The sequence below is a fragment of the Macaca thibetana genome, chromosome 6 (assembly GCF_024542745.1).
Source record: "Macaca thibetana thibetana isolate TM-01 chromosome 6, ASM2454274v1, whole genome shotgun sequence".
In the NCBI taxonomy this organism is placed as follows: Eukaryota; Metazoa; Chordata; class Mammalia; order Primates; family Cercopithecidae; genus Macaca; species Macaca thibetana.
The window spans coordinates 34,938,673-34,958,967 of record NC_065583.1 but is presented as its reverse complement, the minus strand read 5'-3'; the positions used below and the strand labels follow the sequence as shown (position 1 = coordinate 34,958,967).

At 40.2% G+C, this 20,295-nt stretch overlaps 2 protein-coding genes across 11 annotated transcripts in view; both read right to left on the bottom strand.

The window, feature by feature from the left end:
• The window catches only part of PPP2R2B (protein phosphatase 2 regulatory subunit Bbeta), a 487,138-nt gene that overhangs the window by 85,251 nt on the left and 381,592 nt on the right, over nucleotides 1–20,295 (bottom strand). For all 10 annotated transcript variants that reach the window (XM_050794012.1, XM_050794011.1, XM_050794017.1 and 7 more), the window contains 3 exons: nucleotides 20,194–20,291; nucleotides 17,211–17,376; nucleotides 10,230–10,342 (listed from right to left, as the gene is read on the bottom strand). In XM_050794012.1, coding sequence (XP_050649969.1) covers nucleotides 10,230–10,342; nucleotides 17,211–17,376; nucleotides 20,194–20,291 — 377 coding nt within the window. The remainder of the gene's footprint in view (nucleotides 1–10,229; nucleotides 10,343–17,210; nucleotides 17,377–20,193; nucleotides 20,292–20,295) is intronic.
• The window catches only part of PRELID2 (PRELI domain containing 2), a 1,077,378-nt gene that overhangs the window by 936,273 nt on the left and 120,810 nt on the right, over nucleotides 1–20,295 (bottom strand). The window lies entirely within an intron of this gene.

Below are 20,295 nucleotides of genomic sequence, written 5' to 3'. Positions count from 1 at the left end.
ATCTCCTCTAACATGAAACCACCCTTGTAAGTAGTTTTCTGCAACCAAGATCTTGTTTTTATGCATCAAAGACAAGATAGTATCTTGCTATGCACACTACCCCTAGGGAAATATTTAAAATATTTTTCTCTGGTAAGGACTGGTATTTAAAATGCTTACATCAATGCATCAGTCAAAGCCCGGCTTGCAACATACTAGGATCAAAGTGATCATGTCCTCTATTGAGCTGGATTCCAAATCCATTTGCACTAATTATTTTCTACAAAAATCCTAATGCATAATGAGGAGAGGCCCTAGAAGTCCTCTACTGATTTCAAATTAGTTCTTTGCATAACCTAGTAGTAAAAAGGGATCTAGGCATGTATTTTTGATATCCTATTAGTAAAGTCTAGTTGAAAAATAAATAAAAGTCAGCTCTTTACTTTGTTAACATTTTTAGGCTTCTTGAGCAATGCCCTGCTTGGGTACTGTGTGCCATGTCCATGCCTGCACACGCCCACACATGCACGTGTAGTTTCGGGTACCAGAGACACACCCATTGCCCCAGCAACAGTGAGCTCAGACTTCAGAAATGGGACCTGGTGTGGGGCGAATATCTTTCCCATTATGCTCATAATTCAGATAATTTCATCTGAAAAATTCAGAAAATAAAAGTATTCTCTCCTTCAATCATCCAATTACCTTGATTTTTCACTTCCTTTGAAAAGTATACAGAGAGCCCTTTAAATGAAAAGGTGGGAGAATCACTCTAATAACTTCTCATTTGAGAAAATCCTATCTGGGTCAGTGTGAATCAGGTTGGAATAGTGACAAGATCCTTACTTGCAAAGCCCTAAAAAGGCCAGAACTCTGCCCTGTCAACCTTCCCACATCTCTGAAATTCAGACCATTTAACAACCAAGTTTAGGGGAAGACAATGTGTCAGAGCCTGGAACACTACCAGGCTTTATGGCCAGGGAATCTCAAGGTAAATGGCACCAGAGGCCATGGAAACATCCAGATTTGCTTCTGTAATGTGATTCTTTTCTTTTTCTGACATGAGTGGACTTCTCAGCTTGCCGCTGCCATTGAGTGTACATATGGGAGGTGTCCTTTATTGGTTCCTATCACATTCAAGAAGCCATGGACACCTTCCAAAGGGTTTGGGAGCAAAAGACAAAGAGAACTCGATCCTAAGCCAGGTATAGGGTTCTGCTTATATTTACATCTATGTTGGATCTAATTACTACACGGTAAGTGCAGCATAACAAAGGTACCTTTGGGAAGAAAGAAAATATTTTATTGTCAGTGAATACACTCTGAATGCAAGGCAGCTTAGGAGAGTCAGTACAAAGGCAGATTCAAAGCATAATGAATTGCTTGTCTCTAGATGTAATACTACTTTGAACTTTTCAATATACTCATCATGCTTTCCTGAAACTCCTAGTCTCTAGGTAAAAGACACGATGGGAAAAAAGAGGAGAAAGGGATTAACATAAACTAAGCATAGGTACAAGATATTATGCTAGATACTTCAACAAGTGACTTTATCAGCCCAACCTCTGTAAGAAAGTATAGTTATTACTTTGGAGTCAGCTTTCACCTGGTTTAAAAACATGGCTGTGCCACTGAGTAGCTATAGGCATGAGCATATTGCTATAGCTCTCTAGATCAAATGTCCTCATCTGCAAATTGGGGATAACAATAGTACCCACTCCACAGATGGCCGTCTGGGCATAGTGAGATGGTACCTGCCTAGCAGAAGGCCTGGCACAAAATACATACTTAATAAATGTTTGCAATAGTGTTACTCTTATAGCACACTGGCAACTAAGTGGGCTGCCCCCATGACTTGACCAGGAGTAAGAAGGGGAAAGAAGTTGAGTTATAAAAGGCACTAACAGCTCACAATCAATCACAGAGTCATCATGGATGCTCATTCTAAATCAAATCACTTGCTTAGTGTAAAGGCAGTCACGTTTTGATAATAATGTTGTCCTCAGTCTAATCTATATAGAACCTTGAGGTAGGAGGAGACAAGAGGAAAAAGGAAGGAATTTTAAAAATCAAATCTGAGAATCTCTACTTTTGAGTAGAGAGATCGTTATGCCAAAGGGTCTCAAATCCAGCTGATCTTCAGGATGGTCAGGAATATGGCCGAGTGATACAGGTGGGTGCCTTGGCCCTACTCCTGGAGATTCTGAGTCAGTTGGTTGGGGATGACTTAGATGTTCCCAGAGTCTGATGATCATCCAGCTTTGGTAAGCCATGACCTAGTTTCATGTACCCTTCCTACCCCGCCTTCTCCCAAAATAAAATAGAAAGCCCACCTATGCCCAAGGCACCAGTAACTTTTACAATCTCCTTGCAAAGTTGTTTTCCAGCCCCTGCTTACTCATATGTGTTTTGGCTTACACTGAATATTCAGATGCATATACTAAGCATTCTATTTTAATATAAGAGGCAGGACAGCAGCATTTAGAGTCATAAAGACATGCACTCAAGTCGAAGCATTACCACTTACTAGCCGTCTAACCTAAGGCAAGTTCTTTAACTTCTCTGGCTTCAGCTAACACATCTCTACAATAAGGATAATATCAGTGACTATGTTACAGGTTAATCTTGAAGAGTAAATTAGCCAATGCATGCAAAGTGTTCTTGGAACATTAGCATAAATGTTAGCTTCTCTTTTAATTCCAACTGAAGCTGTTCCTTTGGCTAACATGGAACTCAATTACCATCATGTCTCTGAACATTAGCCAAAAATATTAGCCAATGAGCAGAAGAGAAACATCCCCAACCCTCATCCCCCAAAGGCGAAACATGTCAAAACACAAAGGCTTGTCAGTGAGGTTAGTGGCTGAATTCTCCTAGAGGGCTTTCTGATCCCATAACTGAAACCCCATGACACAGACAGATACAATCAGATAATGATGGCAATCAATAATGATAACAGAAATTATTATTTATTTTCATAAACACAGAGTATGTGCGTCCCACTGAGTTACACACATCACATGCCAGTCTTCACTTTCGGGGCAGTCAATCAATGAGAGATCTTAATATCCACCCGCCTAGGCAGGAGGGGGAGGATGGAGCGAAGGTTGAGAAATTACCCACACCAGAATGACACATTCACAAAGTTAATCTAATCCAGGGGCTGTTGGTGCCATTGCAAGCCTGTGAATATGGAATAGGCTTGATTGATTTTTCACTGCAGTAGCTAAACACGCCATTGTTATTTGCAACAAATGTAAGGAAATAAAAGATGAAACCATAAAAGGATTGGATATGAAGCTCCCAGAGCAGCAATAAATCACAAAATGAAGTCTAAAAAAATTAAAAATGGTAGAGGAAGGCTGTATCTATGTCCTAAGAGGCCTCAGTTATCAAAGCATATACCGAAAATTAAAACCTAGGGCAGTAAAGGCTGATCCTGACTCAACCAATAATTTGCACTAAATCTGGCCTGGGGTTCCCCCTTCTCACAGAATGAGTATCATGACATAGGTACCTCTGAAGGAGCAAGAAAGCCTAAAGGCTGTGGACAGACAGAACATGCTTCATTCCTAGTTCTGCCTCTTTCTAGCTGTGTGACCCTGATGAGATACCTGGCCCCTCAGAGCCAGTTACCCTCTTTTATAAATGGGATAATCACATCCACACTACTAGAAAGAAAGAAATGGCAATGCACATCCTGCATGCCTCAAAGGATCCTTGGGAGCCTCAAATGAGATGTCCAGCGTGAAAGCCCATCTACCTTCCAGATGCATCATGGAAACTCCTTCCTAATCCTCTGTCTCCTACCTTTGTGCTTCTTCTGAACTGCCATGGTTATCATCTGGCTTTTCTCAGGACAGTTATCCTTCTCCATGATTTCTCAAAGTGTGGTCCAGAGACCACCTGCACCAGAATCACCTGGGCATTTTCTGGGAGGGGCCCTGTCAAAGATGTCATTTTTTTGAGTCCAACTCAAACTTTCTAAACCAGCATCCCTAGTGATGAGGTCAGAAATTATATTCTAGGCAGAGTCCCCGGTGACCATGAGGCACATGATCATTTAAGAACCACTGATTGAATTCATTTTATGTTTCAGCCACTCGTAACTTGTCTCCTGCATGCCCCTTAAGGACAGAGAGTGTGTTTCATTCATCTTTGTAAGAACCACACTTTCTGGTGCATGCTTAGTACAGTGTGTAGCCTCATAGGCACTAACTGAGATACAAAATACATGGAAAAGTCCTGCACATCAGATGTTGTCATCCTCACTGTTGTTTAAATCAAGGGCCATGCCATTAAATAGTCCTAATAATAGTGAGGAACAGGAGCTCTGGGGTCAGACAGACCTGGACTGCATTCTTGGCTTTGCTGTTTACTATCTGCAAGGCCTTAAGCCAGTACTTACCTCTCTGAGCCTCTGTTTATACATCTCTAAAATGGGCAGGATGCCTAAGTCACAGAATGATGATAAAGAATGGATATCAAACAGCTGCGCCCCAAGCCTGTCACTAAGAAGGGTTGAACATGCATAGTTGCTATTATTAGTAAACCTAAACCAATAGTCTGTTTAATCAGTTCTCTAGGAAACAAATCAAGTAGTTAATTAAGCTGTTTCACTCAGAGGATCTCTCTTTGGGAAAACTAGCTGGTCTTTTCAGTCAACCTGCCTAATCTCATGACCTTTTAGCAATGGTCCTCAAGAAGTCCTCATTCAGGAGTCAGAGCTGGTAAAACTGAATGCCAGTTGGCCAAGTGTCTTAGACGGTGCCTATGGTTGTGTCCAAATCACCACCAATGGGATTTGCTAACATCAGGGTCATTTTAAGTGGAAAAAGTTTAGTTCTGGAGAGTCATGAGACTGTGTGTGTCCTGTGCCGAGAGGAAGACAGAAGCAGTTATTGTGTAAAACATGATGTCATTTGACCTTTCCTCTAAAAATCAGGGCTTCCCTTGTGTACCCACCCTGTGGCAGAAGAGCCTCTGCAGCCCTCAACCCCCGCCTACCGTTCCACCAAAATCAAGCTCATATGTTAAGAAAGCTTTGATAAAAAGCTCTGAGAGACATCAATCAATAATAAAACATTCCTGCCCCATGTTCAGCAATTAATATTTTCTTAAAAAGCAGAACTGTAGAGAATAAGAATGAAAAACATCAGATATGGAGTCATGTGGACGAGGTTTGAATTCCAGCTCTTCCATTTTCTAGCCATGAGATTTTGGGCAAACTTCTTGGCTACTCTAAAACTTGGTTTCCATTTCTGTGTAATCTGTTCACTTGACAGATATTTACTGAATGCCTACCATGTGCCATGGATTGTTCCAGGTGCCGGAGCTGCAGGAGAGAACAAAACAGAGTCCCTGCTTTCATGGAGCTTACATTTTACTGGGGGTGGAGAGGAGGCAGACAGCGAAGAAAATGCTAGACAGTGACAAGAGCTAAGCAAAAAAGGGCAGAGAGAATGAATGGAAAATGTGTACGTGCTCTTTTCCATAGGGATACCCTAGGAGGGCCTGTTAGGTAGTACTTGAGCAGATACTGAAACGCAGAGTAGGCTATGGCTTCAGATGATCTGGAGAGAATAATAGAACCTACCCAAGAGAGGTATAATGAGGACTATGTGATATTAAGGATATAAAATCTAGCACCTGGCACATAGGAAGCACTCAACAGATGGTGGCTATAATTATTTTTATTTGACGTAAGTCATGTTTGAATAAAATTCATTAGAAAAATTGAATTCATCACATCACCTTCATTTTGGGAAGGTTATGACAAGTCACAGCTTGGGAGCTCATAACTTCTAGACTCTATATTTATAATAGGTAAAAATGACTATTTCAACCTGGCCTAGGTTTCCAGGGCACTGGCAGCTGATAATAATGAGAAAAATAATACCTGCAGTCTCATCCTACAGGGAGAAGTATGCTAAGTGTGATTTCTCACCACCCAACTTCCATTTCAGGCTGATTAAGTCACTTTAATGGTGAGTTCCCATTACCTAGAAAGAGCTCTGAGGGTCTGTTACTCCTGGGCAGTGGGAGATTGGGGAAGAATGGCATGGAGGGTCTTGTGAAGTAAAACTGCATAGAGACCTCAAGCCCTTTGTTTCTCCACTGCTGAGGTCAGAGATCTGGAAAGCCAATGTGTAAGTGTGTGTATGTGTGTGTGTGGTGGGGGGAGGGGACAGTGGTAGGGGGGAGTCATGGTGGGAGGGAGGGAGAGGAAGAGAAGGAGAGGAAGGGAGGGAGGGAGGGAGGGAGAGAGAGATAGATAGATAGATAGATATCAATCGATTGATCCCCTGACCTGGAATAATAATGGCACTAATTATTAAGACAAACATTTCAAATGCCCAATTGTATATGTCTAAGAGCCCTAACTCTTGATTTTTAGTCCCAGTCCTGGAATAACCAGTTGAGGGATACTGGGTAAGTCATTTTCCCTCTCTGAGGCTGCATCGGACTGAAGGGCTCAGATCCCAGACCAAAGTAGATTAAGGCTTGGTTCTCAGCCCTGCATGATCTTGGGTATGCTACTTAACTGTTTGGAGCCTCATCTGTTAAATGAGCTTTTTAACACCCTTTGAGATAGCTAATGCAGATATAGAGTGCAGCATGGTGCATGGGATATGACAAATGATCAATAAATGCTGCAGACCAGCATTTTCACCTGCTAAATACCTATCCTGCCCTCCTCACTGGCTATTCTGAAGATGAATCAAGGGACTAGGTAAGAAAATGCTTTGCAATATAAATGGTACTTTACAACTGTAAGGTGTTATTATTAAATTATCACCATGATTATTGCTTTATGTTATGATATTGAGCAGGGGATATAGTTTTCATAGACATGCTTCTCATAGGCTCTTTTGGTAACGAGATTGATTTTGAAAGGCTGTCTTACATGAAAGATACAGTCACATTCTTGCTTTGAAAAGCTGAGTCTCTCAGCACTGAAACAGAACAGGCACATTACACAGTGAGGATTAATTAGCTGTCGGGCATTATTAAATGTTCTCACTCTCAATACCCACATAGAACTGGAAACTATGAAAGTGAGCAAGTAGTAATCATAGTACAGGGAAGGGAAAAAAAGACACAATTGCTGGCAATGCATATTTCAAGAGGTAAATTATAGTCTGATTAATATCACGTCAGCTCATTCTCTGTTTGGAGTCATTGTTCTGAATCTAGTCTTCAGGGTTGCCTGCTTTTTTTTTCTTCTACCACTGGGATCAAAAATAAAAGGAAGCTGGACTTTTCAGTGTTTAAAGAGTGCTGTAGTGTGGATGTTTACACTGAAATGCAGGATATTTGAGAACCTAGGAAAGGAGAGGAGGTAAATACAGATACTGATATTTATAATCATATAGCAAATATAACATGTCTCTCCAGATTATTTGAGAATTTTCAATTCTCAAATAATTGAAAAATAACAAAGGTTCATAAAAATGATAGCTCGAATGTGTCTTAGGGATGCTGGAGTCCAGTGACAGCAGACCCCCCTTGTCTCAGCCACCAGGGGCAAGTGTTGAAAATGCAGATTCCTTTGGACCTCCTCTCTGGAATGGGTCTCGGGAATCTGCATTTCCCGGTCCTCTGCTTGGCAGCTTAGAAACTAAGCTTAGAGGGAAGAAGGATGATTCATCAGTTAGTTTACACAGCTGGTTAGTAAGAAAGCGAGAACCAGAGCTGGAATTTTCCAACTCCCAGCCACACCTCAGGGCCTCCTTCTCTGTTTCATCTGAAGTCCACTTCATTGGCATCACTGGCTTGGCATGGGGAGGATCTCTGCTCTCGTGGAAACTGAATAGGCCTTCTCTGCTTTTTATCATAGGGATGGAATTCTCCCAGGGTTAAGCACAGATATATGAAATCCCATAGGATGCCATGGACAGTAGGATTCCACAGTGGGGTTTACAGATGGCATCTGAGAAATTCCATCCACATAGCAAATAAGGGCAAGGTAAAGTCTGGGCGTTAAGTTCTTGGTATAAGCTCTAAGTGGCACTTAATCCAGTTGTTTTCCCCATAAGATTACCATGTCTCAAGGGGCAAAAGACAGTCTTATTCCTGCTATATTGCCAGTACGGTGTTTGCCACTTAGTAAATATTGGTGAGTAGTTTGTAGAATAAATACAGCAGTATAAAAAGTATAAAAAGAAAAACAACTGAATTGTCTCATATTAATAAGCCCACTATCAGTAGGGGGTAGTAATAGCCATAGTGATGATGATGTTATTAATACTAAAATAACAGCGGGAAACTAACATTATTGAGTGCTTTTTGTGAGCCAGCACTACACAGGTTAAGCTCTTTCTTACACAAAATAACTTATTGAATCCTCACAACAATTCCAGGAAGCAGTGACTATCATCATCCCTGTTATACAGATGAGACTTTGGAGGCACAAGGTGTTCAAATATAGCCACGTGCCACATGATGTTTTGGTCAATAACATTGGTTCCATAAGATTATAATACCGTATTTGTATTGTGCCTTTTCCATGTTTAGATATGTTTATATACACAAATACCATTGTGTTATAATTGCTTGCAGTATTCAACACAGGAACATGTGTACAGGTTTGTAGCTGAGGAGCAACAGGCTATAAAATGTAGTCTAGGTCTGTAGTAAGCTATACCATCTAGGTTTGCATAAGCATACTCTGTGATGTTTTCACAACAATGAAGTCACCCAACAATGCATTTCTCAGAATATATTCCCATCATTAAATGATACATGACTGTAATATGCCCAAGGTCACTATTGGAAAGTAATGGAGCCAGAATTCTAACCCAGACTGGACTGACTCAACAATAATACTCTTCACTACTCTACTTTCCAGCCTCCAAAACCCCTGCACATTCAGAGCATCAAGGTTGGGTTTATGCCAAGTCCACCCAGTCTGATAAAGTGGACTTGAATGGAGGTTCTTCAGAGTTGAAGGCATAGGCTGATGAGAGGAAAGAGAGTCACCAATGCTTGTGAGCTCAGAAGCAGCTCAACTGAAGACCATGTACCCATTAGTACAGGGTAAACACCTAATAGCCTAGCACGGTGGTCAGCAGAGAGTCTATATTCAAAAAGTAACTGCTGAATAAGCAGATGTATGAATAAATGAATTATTAAACAAAAAAACAAGTGAGCTAATCAAGCATACAATGACCATCTCATTTTGACTTTCAAACATAGGACAAGAACCTCTTTTCCTCACATCTGCTTCACTGTCTCCCTTCTTGCTTTTGGTCTTTAGCAGAGTTGCTGGTGTCTGAAATCACATATTTTACACAGTTTTACAAGTCCATTGGGGCTAGGGCTATCCTAACATGTGCCTGCTTTACTGCTCACATTGAACGTGTTCATAACTGAGCTCATCATCCAGTCCTAACCCACTTTACCTTACATCTAGAGACCCTTCCCTTAAAAATTCCCTTTGAGAAATCTGTTTTTAATGCCACTTTCCTATTTGAACTTTTCTGGTCTCCAACAACCACAGATAATTTCTTCCTCCTTTGATCAAACTACAACTCTCCAACACTCTCTCAATGAATTTATCTTACTATACTTAGTGCCATAATCATTTGTATATTAGTCTTACAACTCCTCTTTATCAGACTATGTATTTCTGAAGAACAGGAAGGAAGCCTCTCAGACTAAGAGTAGAGATCATATATTGAGGACCAGCCATAGAGGAAGGGTTTTCCATCCTTCTTGCATTTCTTCCTCATAAGTCCACGAGCAGTAGGTACTGTGCTCACCATTTTGCAGATGGAGAAACTAAAATTAACTTGCATGGTGAAAGCTCAAAAAGGTTAAGTGACTATTGAGAAATTTTGGTAAGTGGCAGAATTTGAAGCCAGGTCTGTTAGATTATTAAGTTTGTGTTCTGAATCGCAAGACTGCAACTCGCCATCTGGGTTCTCATCCCTGTACCTTGAGTACAGAAGGTGCTCAAGACATTTTAGATAATGTGAACAACAGAGGCTAAGATTATAGTAACGTCTGGCAGTGGCCATGTGGGCAAGTCTTCTGGGACAAAAGGAAAAGCATGGATTTGTAGTCATTAGAAGGCTTGGCACCTTTCCTGCTTCTCCATCTGCCACCAGAGAGACTGGGGTAGGCTGAGTCTCTGCCTACGTTCCCTCACTGGCCCATTATAGTTGCAACCCACAGTAACAACCAGCATGTGGCCAACCTTAGGAGACCTGCCCCTGACCGTGGTGGCCACGGCAACCGTGTGCACTCACCCTCAGGGTTGTGATGGTGGCAGGATCTCGGAGCCGACCCTCCTCATCTTTCAGATTGTAGCCTTCTGGCCTCTTATCACGCTCGCTGACTTTCCACAGCTTCACAGTTTTATCTGCAGTGGGCAACCAGATTAAGTCAGAATTATAGTGAAAAGCAAGCTCATAAGGGAGTTTTCCTGGGGGCAGTGGGGAGAGGAAGAGGTAAGGTTGGAGAGAATTGCTACAGAAGCTGGCTCATGTAAAGGGTTGCTGTGCATAAATCCCTTGTCATTTGAAGGCAGAGCTCATATTTCAAAACAAAAACATACATTATGCTGGGACAAATGGATTTCCCTGACAATGGGCTCTTAAATCTATAGTGTATACCTTAATTTAGCTCATTCCATAAAAGCATTTATTGAACATTGAATAACAAGAGTAGCGACATACACAGAGCTTACGATGTAACTAAGAATTTTACATGAAAAAGTTGTTTAACAGTCATAACTCTGGAAGTAGGTGCTATTATCTCTATTTTAGCATCTCACCTCACTGACACATCGTCCTTACCATGTCCTAAAAGGCCCTTCATGACCTGCCCTCTCCACTTTCTCCACCTTTCTGACCTCCCTGTCCACCCTCTCTCTGCTCACTCACTGGGCTCCTGCCACGTGGCTTCCCTACAGCTCCAGGTACACGCTCAGCTCACTAAGCCTTGGGGCCTTTGCACTTGCTGTGTCTTCTGCCAGGAAAGCCCTTTACCCTCTTTTTCATGTAATTCGCTTCTTTACTTTTCTCTTGCATTTGCATCCCAACCTTAGAGAGGCTTATGTAAAACCTACCTAAAAATGCTGTCCTCAGAACCAGTCTCTATCTCCTCTCTGCTGCTTTATTTTTCTTCATAATACTTTTTACTACCTGACAATCTGTTGATTATTTATCAAATAACTATCTGTCTTGTCTCACTAGAGTGTAAAATTGTTGAAGGTAGGGATTCTATCTCCATTGTTCATCACTGTACCACCAGCACCCAGAACAGTGCCTGGCACATAGTAGCTGCTCAACAAACATTAGTAGGGCAAATGAACAAATCTTATCTACCTACATAGGGCATATTTCTATCAATATTCAGGAAAATAAAATGGTAAGGAGATACATTGAAATGCTCCTTTCCTTTTGCTGCCTCTATGGAGTCTCCAGCTGGAAACTACCTTTCTCAGCTTTGTACTGCCCCAGCACTTTACACAACTTGATGACACCTGTCATTCTCCATAGCATTGAAACAGAGAACTCCTATCCCTACAGAACTTCCATGAGAACTCCCTTCCCTATGCGTGTCATGCAGGCCAAGGAAATGAGTAAAAAGGGCTAAAGGATCTGTGGAGCTGGAATGGCATGCCCTACATGCAGGCTTTTAATTAATTAATTTATTTATTTTTTTTTAGACGGAGTCTCTCATTTTCACTTAGGCTGGAGTGCAGTGGTGCAATCTCAGCTCACTGCAAGCTCCGCCTCCCGGGTTCATGACATTCTCCTGCCTTAGCCTCCCAAGTAGCTGGGACTACAGTTGCCCGCCACCATGCCCGGCTAATTGTTTTGTATTTTCAGTAGAAACGGGGCTTCACCATGTTAGTCAGGATGGTCTTGATCTCCTGACATCGTGATCCACCCGCCTTGGCCTCCCAAAGTGCTGGGATTACAGGCGTGAGCCACCGCGCCTGGCCTAATTCAATTATTTAAGGAGACAAGATCAGGCAAACAAATCATGTCTGCCGGCCACATGCCTTAGTGGGCTTTCCTTATCAGATCCAGTGTACATTTTTTTATACTTGTTATAACATATCTTTTTGAAGGCAGAAACTTGGTTGCCTTATTTGTATCTTCCTCTGTCCTGCACAAGGTAGGGTTTGGAATTAGACAACCTTGGGCCCAATCCCCATTCTGATGCCAGTCACATGACCAAGGACGGGGATTCCCAGGCAGTGGGTACATAACCCTTCCTCCCTTCCTCCCTTCTCTCCCTCCTTCCTTCCTTCCCTTCCTCCCTTTTTTCCTTCCTTCTTTCTTTCCTTCCTTCCTTCCTTCTTTCATTCCTTCCTTCCCTTCTTCCTTCCCTTCCTCCCTCCCTTCCTCTCCCTTTTCTTCCCTTCCTCTCTTCTTCTTTTATTTTTAATTGAGATAGGGTCTCTGTCGCCTAGGCTGGAGTGCAGTGGTGTGATCATGGCTCACTGCAGTGTCGACTTCCTGGGCTCAGGTGATTCTCTCATCTCAGCCTCCAGGGTAGCTAGGACCACAGTCGCATGTCAACACGCCCAGCGAATTTTTGTATTTTTTATAGAGACGTCATTTTGTCGTGTTGCCTAGGCTGATCTCAAACTCCCAGGCTCAAGCAATCTGCCCACCTTTGCCTCCCAAAGTGCTAGGATTACAGGCATGAGCCACCACACCCAACCATAACTAGTATTTCTTAAGCAACAAATAGGATTGCCAGATTTAGCAAGTAAAAAAGTACAGAACACCCAGTTAAGTTTGAATTTCAGATAAGCAAAAAAAAAAAAAAAAAAAAAAAAAAAAAAAAAAAAATTAGTATGAGTATATCCCTCAGAGTTCAATCTTACAAAGAAAGATGGTGCCTCAGTTTCTTTATTTGTAAACTGGGGAAACAGTATCTTCCTGATGGGGCTCTGATGAGGATTAAATAAATCACAGCATGGAGAGTGTTTAACACAGTATTAGGCTTCTAATAATGGTCCACAAATGACAGCTTTTATTAGAATTAGCAAATTGGGCAACTATTCTGCCATAATAACATGTGGCTCTGACAGCTTTAGCTTCATCCCTCGACGATGTCAGCACATCCTATTTCTTCTCTGTAACACTGTCGGGGAAGAAAAGCCATCCCTCTGGGAATTCCTTCCTCTTTTGCCCCTTGCTTCATTCCTCCACTTCTCCTCACCTGACTTTTCACCACCACCTCCCAATTCTCATGCCTTTGGGAGGACAGATCTTCTAAGTAGGAGATGTGGATCACAGTACCATTCGCCTTGAAGCTGCCAGAAACAAATGCCTTGTTCTTGGAGGTCTTAATGCACCACATTGTGAAGTGGGCTTTCAGCAGCAAATAAGTGCCCCATTTTCTTGTATCTGGGCATCACTTGGGCTGCTCATGTCTGACACACTGGCAAGGCTGCTAAGTGTATGATTTGTGCGCTCTGAATTGTGCAGTCACCCTGGCTTGTGCTGGAGCAAAAGGAGATCCTGCTGCATACCGAACTGCTTTTTAGGGTGAGAAAATGAACATGGGCCATATTTATACAGTCACGTGACTAGCTCTTGATCAGCTATGGCTTAGAACATCCCCACAATTTTAATAGCAAATTTTTTTTGTTGCGTGGATTTGGAATGTATCCTATCCCCTTTGCAAAGTTAACATTGTATATTTTTCTTATCATGAATGATAAATTGCTATACAGAGAAACAGAGAAATCATGCGTATAACGTAAAGAATAAAAATCACCAACAACTTCTCAGTCAGGGATGATCATCATTAACATTTTTCATAAATCCTTATAGTACTTTTTCTATGTACTTTGGGGGTAGAATCCAAATCTATAATATTGCCATACAGATTTTGTATTTTCTCATTTTATTTCCTTCTTTTTGTTATACAAGTGGTACATGGAATGGTTATTCAAATAATCATATTGGAGGAGGGGTGGGGGAAAAATAAAATAAAATAATAATAAAGGTAAAAAAAAAACTCCCTTAATTCCACTAGAGATATCTATTACACAAATTTTGTGTTTTTTTATATTTATGTATACAATTATGTAACTGTTTTTAGTAAACATAATATGACATACTTAGTTTATAGTATGCATTTGCCTAATCATATTTATCTATACCAACATCTATCCCTGCAAATATACTTATAGGGATAGAATGTATTATGTATACTATAACATAGTATATATGATTTATAATAGTGAGAATTTGTTAACAGCTAAAGGACTAATAGTAGGAGGCTTACTAGTAAACTACAAAAGAATCATGTAAGGAAATACTATGTGGTCATTATGGTATTTTAGACTAACAATTGGGAAGATATTCCTGTTATTAAGTGTTATATTAATAAAAACCTGGTTACAAAAGAGTTTGCAGAATATATCATATTTCTGTTAAGAAACAAACAGATTTATTCATGTCTTTTTGCTTTTTTCTTTAAAAGACTTAACAGTTGTTCTCTCTGGATGGGAACACTTTTATTATTTTTGTTTTCTGTATTTTTTTTTTTTTTACAATGAACATGTACTAGTGTCATAGTGAGAAAAACAAATTCAGTGTATCCCCCCTCTCATTATAGGTATTAAAGTAGAAAATGAGATAAAACAATGTGTTTTTATGTGGTAAATAATTTGAGGGTCTAGATTCACAATTGAATTGGTTTTATTTTTTATTGAAATTGTAAGGTTGAAAATATATTCTAGCAGAAAGTAAAATTGTTCCTAACTATAATAAGATAAGCAGTATATTTTCTTAGAGATAATTGAAGGTGAATTCAATGCAATTCCCCATGGTTGGGTTGCCTGGAGTCATTCTTGACTTTATTATCACACTATTTTTCTTGACTCAGTGTCTTGAAGCTTTGTGAATAAAAAAGTCTAAGGAACATGTGACTGTTAATATGAGTAATGACTTTTTCTTTCTTCTTGCGGGTTCTCTGGGTAGTTTATCATCACTTGTGGCAGCTTTTAAACACAATCTTATCATCTATCTTCATTTTCTCTTTTATACAGTAATTCCAATTGTCTTCCATTAATTTTTGCATGTTAACCTATTTGGCCTAAGGGGGATTCTCAACCTCAATATTAGTATAAAAAAGAAAATTACATAAGAACATGGGAATTTTTCCTAGAAGAATCATTTTGAGATGCTGTTGGCATATGAAACAGTATCCCAAATGGGAAGATAATATCCTAATATCCTTGTTAATCAAAAAACTATTTAAAAACTCAATTAACAGAATATTATGCTATATAATTAATCTTCATTGCATTTCACTGATTTTTTTCCCATCCCCCCCAACAAAGTAGTTAATAAGTCCTTGAGGTTTTTTTTTTTTTTTGAGATGGAGTCTTGCTCTGTCGCCCAGGCTGGAGGGCAGTGGAGTGATCTTGGCTGACTTCAAGCCCTGCCTCCTGGATTCACGCCATTCTCCTGCCTCAGCTTCCCGAGTAGCTGGTACTACAGGTGCCCGCCACCACACCAGGCTAATTTTTTTTTTTTTTTTTTTTTATTTTTAGTAGGGATGGGGTTTCACCGTGTTAGCCAGGATGGCCTCGATCTCCTGATCTCGTGATCCGCCCACCTCGGCCTCCCAAAGTGCTGGGATTACAGGCATGAGCCACCGCGCCTGGCCAAGTCCTTGAGTTTTAAATGCAATAATCAATAGGCTAAATTTGATCATATAAAGTAAGTTAGCTATAGAAGACAATCAGACATTTTTCCTCTGCCTGAAGTAAGTCAAAATCATCATAAGTCTCTTCTATTCAGAGTAGTGTTGAATCTGCAAAGCCTGTTAGTGAAACTTAAATAGCAAAAGTAAAAGGAAAGAAATTGAAACAAATTTATGTGGTTTGGCTTCCAAGAAATCAGGATTGCAAAACGTAAACAGAACAATAAATACAGTTATGAGAAAGAATCAAACTACCTGGAGTCTGGAAAAACAGATGAGTAGAGATCTGGTCATGAGGAGATGAGATATGCTTGGATAACCCTAAACCAGTTGCATCCGAATTGTAATTTTTTAGACTTCTATGCTGGCTTTATATTTGAGAGATTTGGCGTTCAAATGCATTAAATAACTTCCCCCTTTTTTCCATGACATTAATATGAGACTCATTGTAAAAACTTTACAAATTAAAATGACAAAAGGAACAAATTGGCAAGTTACCCATACTGCACAAAAATTAATCATGATGAACCTTATGTCGTATTTCCTTCCAGTCTTTAAAAATATTCATGTATGTTTGATCACATTATTGACATTTTATTTTTTCACTTGAAATATGAACATTTCCCTTTCTTTTTAAATCCCTTGCTTCTTGCTTCTCGATTTAAATTAAAATGTATATTCCTCATAGATTCACATGTGAGTTAAAATGAATCATTCTCCAACTCATGTTCTTGGGAGAGGGTGTTTAATTTTTAAATATGAATCCTTTTAATTGTTATGCTATTCAGTTAGCACCCTTTAACATGTGACTTTATGCCAAGTTGTTTTGAGCTTAGGTGGTTTCTTTTAGCAAGGATTTAAGAACCTGGAGGTTAGGTAATTCCACTGTATGAAGACTTACCCAGTGATTATGTAATTTGTCTCTCTATTCAATACCCAACATCCTCTCTCTCTGACCTATTTATGTCAACTCCTCTTCATCCAACAAATGGTGTTAAGTATGGAGGGAGATAGGGAAAGAAACCCTTTCTTGATTTTTTTTTTTTTTTATAAAGTCCCTATCTCTTCTTGCCTTGTGCTCCTATCTTAGAACTTAATTTTTGTCAGAGAGACACACAGCCATCTGCTTTGCAGACCCTAAAATATATTCAGGGATTAATAACTTCTATTCAATATGCCAACCTCACAGAGACAACATGTTGAGTTTCCTGAAATGTATTCCCAGAATAACATTCAGTGAATCTTAAGACAGGAAGTCACATTCCAAAAACACCTGCAAATCATCTGCAATAGTTGCAAACTGCAGATAATGGGTCTCACATAATTGGGTCATAAATTTAATATTTTAAAAAACAATAGTTACTATTCAGTGAGGGCCTAATCTGGGTGTGCCAGGCACTGTGCTAAGCATCTTGCAAATGTTATTTCTAAGTTTTTCAACAGCCCACACGGTTCAAAGGAAAATTGAGGTTAAGAGAGATTGAAATATATAGTTTGGCCGACTGTATCACTGAAAATACCAAACAGGAAAAATCACTTCCACCTACCATTAGTAGACAGAAGAAAGTAAGCTGCATTCTGCTGGGGGAGCCATCTTATTTTATTGATTTTTTCTTCTATTTCTAAACTCTTCAGGTAATCGAACTCGGGTTCATGGCTCTGGAATGTGCTGTAAACATTGTATTCACCCCTACGATGAACCTGATTTTTACTCTGTAGGAAAGGAAAAAAATACACAAACGATTAAATCATAGTAGCCAACTGTAAAACTCGCCAACCCTCTCTTTTTTCTAGCAGTCATTGGGGGTGGGATGAGGGCAGGGCCACTAGCACCTCTGAAAAAAAAAATAATTATACACATGAACTTCTGTACTATCATATAGTATATATAAATGCATACATAGAAATATATTAAAATAGAACAAAATTTTAAAATCAATATAAATAGAAGTTCTAATATTTTCTTTTTGCATCCTAACAGATGGTGCACCCACCCATCAGAGTGAGCCATCCCACAGTGGCATTCGTAAATACTTACATCGAGCCCTTAAAGAGACTACAAAGTTGTAGCATCTGTGACTTTCATTGGCCTTGTAAGATCTCATCTGATTCTCATGAAATCTCTGAGGTAGGTGGGGCAAGGAAATGGACAAAAGAGGCTCAGATATTAAATGACTTCCCCTAGGTCTCACAGCTCATAAGGAGCAGATTTGGGCATCAGATATGCCCCTGCTACTTTTTTCTGTTTTTCTTTCCAACATGAGTGACAAAGCAGACAGGAGCTCAGGGATGCTACCTGCATCATTAAGGAATGATGAGATTTTACCTCTTGGCTTTCCTCTAGCACTGATTATGCAATGAGCAAACAGCAGGGACTACATACATGAGAGAATTAAACACAAGGGCAAGGGTCTGCAGAAACGGGAAGAAAAAGAAAAAAAAGGAAGAGAAGAGAAAAAACAGGATGTGAAAGAAAGAAGGAGAAGAAGAGGAAAGCGGAAAGGGAAGTTTTATTTCAGGTATTTTAGGTCCTTATTACCAAGAGCTTCGAGATGCAGGCTTTGAAAAACTCAAAAATTCAAATATGAGTCTTATTAAACGTTTGTTATAGAAGTTTGACTCTTAATAAAAGGGTTAATTTCCAGCTGTGTATTTCTAGGTGGATAGAAAATATCCAAACCCAAATCTCAACTTACTGACCAGCGAGAGTGCTGAACCGTGGGTGTGAAATGTATTTGTGCGGACTCTCTGGTTGTGTGCCTCCTAAGAATTCACTCCTGGAGTTCACCCACTGAAGTCAAAAGCAGGTCTGCCCTAGATGACGTCACATGGGTTTGTTTCTCAGATTTAGTGCTCATTTTAATCCCAAGACTGGCCACAAAGCTTAATGCTTAATTGCAGGTTCTTTATCCTCATTGACATTTATTTTTTTATTGAACAAAACTACCCTGCTTTAGAAAATGTGTCCCCCATCATTCCACTAATGAATCAGGCTTCCCAAATATTTCACTAAATTAAAATAGGTGAAACCTATAAATAGCTAAGAGAAAATGTAGAGCAGAATATTACTGGCAACATGCTGCCTTGGGTAATTTATGCTAAATAGCTCCTCCGGTTCCTCTTTATCATCACTGCGAACCTAATTGGGTTTTTTTTTTTTTTTTTAAAGAAAAAGCTGGAAAAGGAGGTTTGAAAATCAGTGTTCAAAAGACTTTAAATGCTGACATACTTGGTACTATCCTGCTCATTTGCAGAGAGAGCCAGTCCACCTTAACAATACATTTATAAGAGTGTTGATTTGCTACCATCCAAATCAGACTGTCAAGTGTGTGTAGTATGTGCCAGACCAATTAGCACTAGGCAGCTCTGGAAAAGCAGGAAAAATTCCAGGTCACGAAGAGCTATTAGTTTCTACTTGCCAACCACATTTTCGTGTTTCCAGGGCCAATGGAATAGGCTGGTTGCCTGATTTAATGCTGAACACTTGAATTTATACGGAACCCCGAGGGATTACGATGCCCTTATAGAAATTAATTGCAAATAATGTGCAATTACCAAATATATCACCTCTAAATGAGGCTTTCCTTTTTTGAGGGGAGGTGTAACGCAAATGGCTTTGAGGCACAAAGCAGGCTTTAAATTGCTAGGGAAGTCTCTTGTGAAACCTTCCTCTCACACTGGGCCTCCCTCACGCTTCCTGAGTGCCCAGTGAATCTCAGAGGCAGGCAGTGGCAGATGGGAGAGTTACTAGAACACAGACTGGCCTGCTGGAAGCTCCAAGACCATGCCAGGGGAGGCCAAGGAAATCAAATTGGGCCATAATTCCATTCTGACAAACAGAAGCAGACACCAAAAAACTCAATTTATATGAAAAAGAGAAACAATTCCTAGTGGAACCCATGTCTCAGGAAGAAATGGGTTTATGAGAGTCACTGGAAGTTAGAACTCCTGCTCAGAAATGGTCGTATATGTAGCACTGAGCTTCAGGAGCCTCTGTGTCACCTACAGTGATACTGTGATGTGTGTCATATGCTTTACTCAGATGCCAGTTTGTGGCCTTTAATCCCTTTGGTGAGGCGAGCTATCATTTTCTTCTCTCCTGTCCCAAGTTGTCCTCTTCACATCTGTTGGCAAATAAACCATGTTTTTTTTTTTTCCTCCTACATATTCTGGCAGCACCTGAAATCAAGGGAGACTGAATTTCAATGGCTCTATGACAGATCCCACTGAAAATGGAGGAGTTATGCTCAACAAGCACCCATGGAATGTTGCAGGTCAGGCTAGCAGTGAAGTTGTTTTGAAGGTATAACATCCAGACTTAGAAAGATAAGGCCATGCCCAGAAAAGGCTCTCTTTTACAGGGCTTTTATGAGTCTGAATGTAGAACTCTTGATGTTAATGACTTTTTGGCAGTTTTTAGTTTTCGAGCAAAGCAGCAAGGTTAAGGGCGACACATAAGGATTAAAGAACAGTAGGAGGCCTCCTTTAAAAAGAGAAGAAAATGGGCATTTTGCATTCACCACCACTTACCTCCTGCTCTCGTTGAAATATTACAACCCGACCCCCCTTGTCCCCTGTCGCTAGTAATTCTCCCGTGTGGTTGAATTCTACCGTAGAGATAATGTCAGCTGC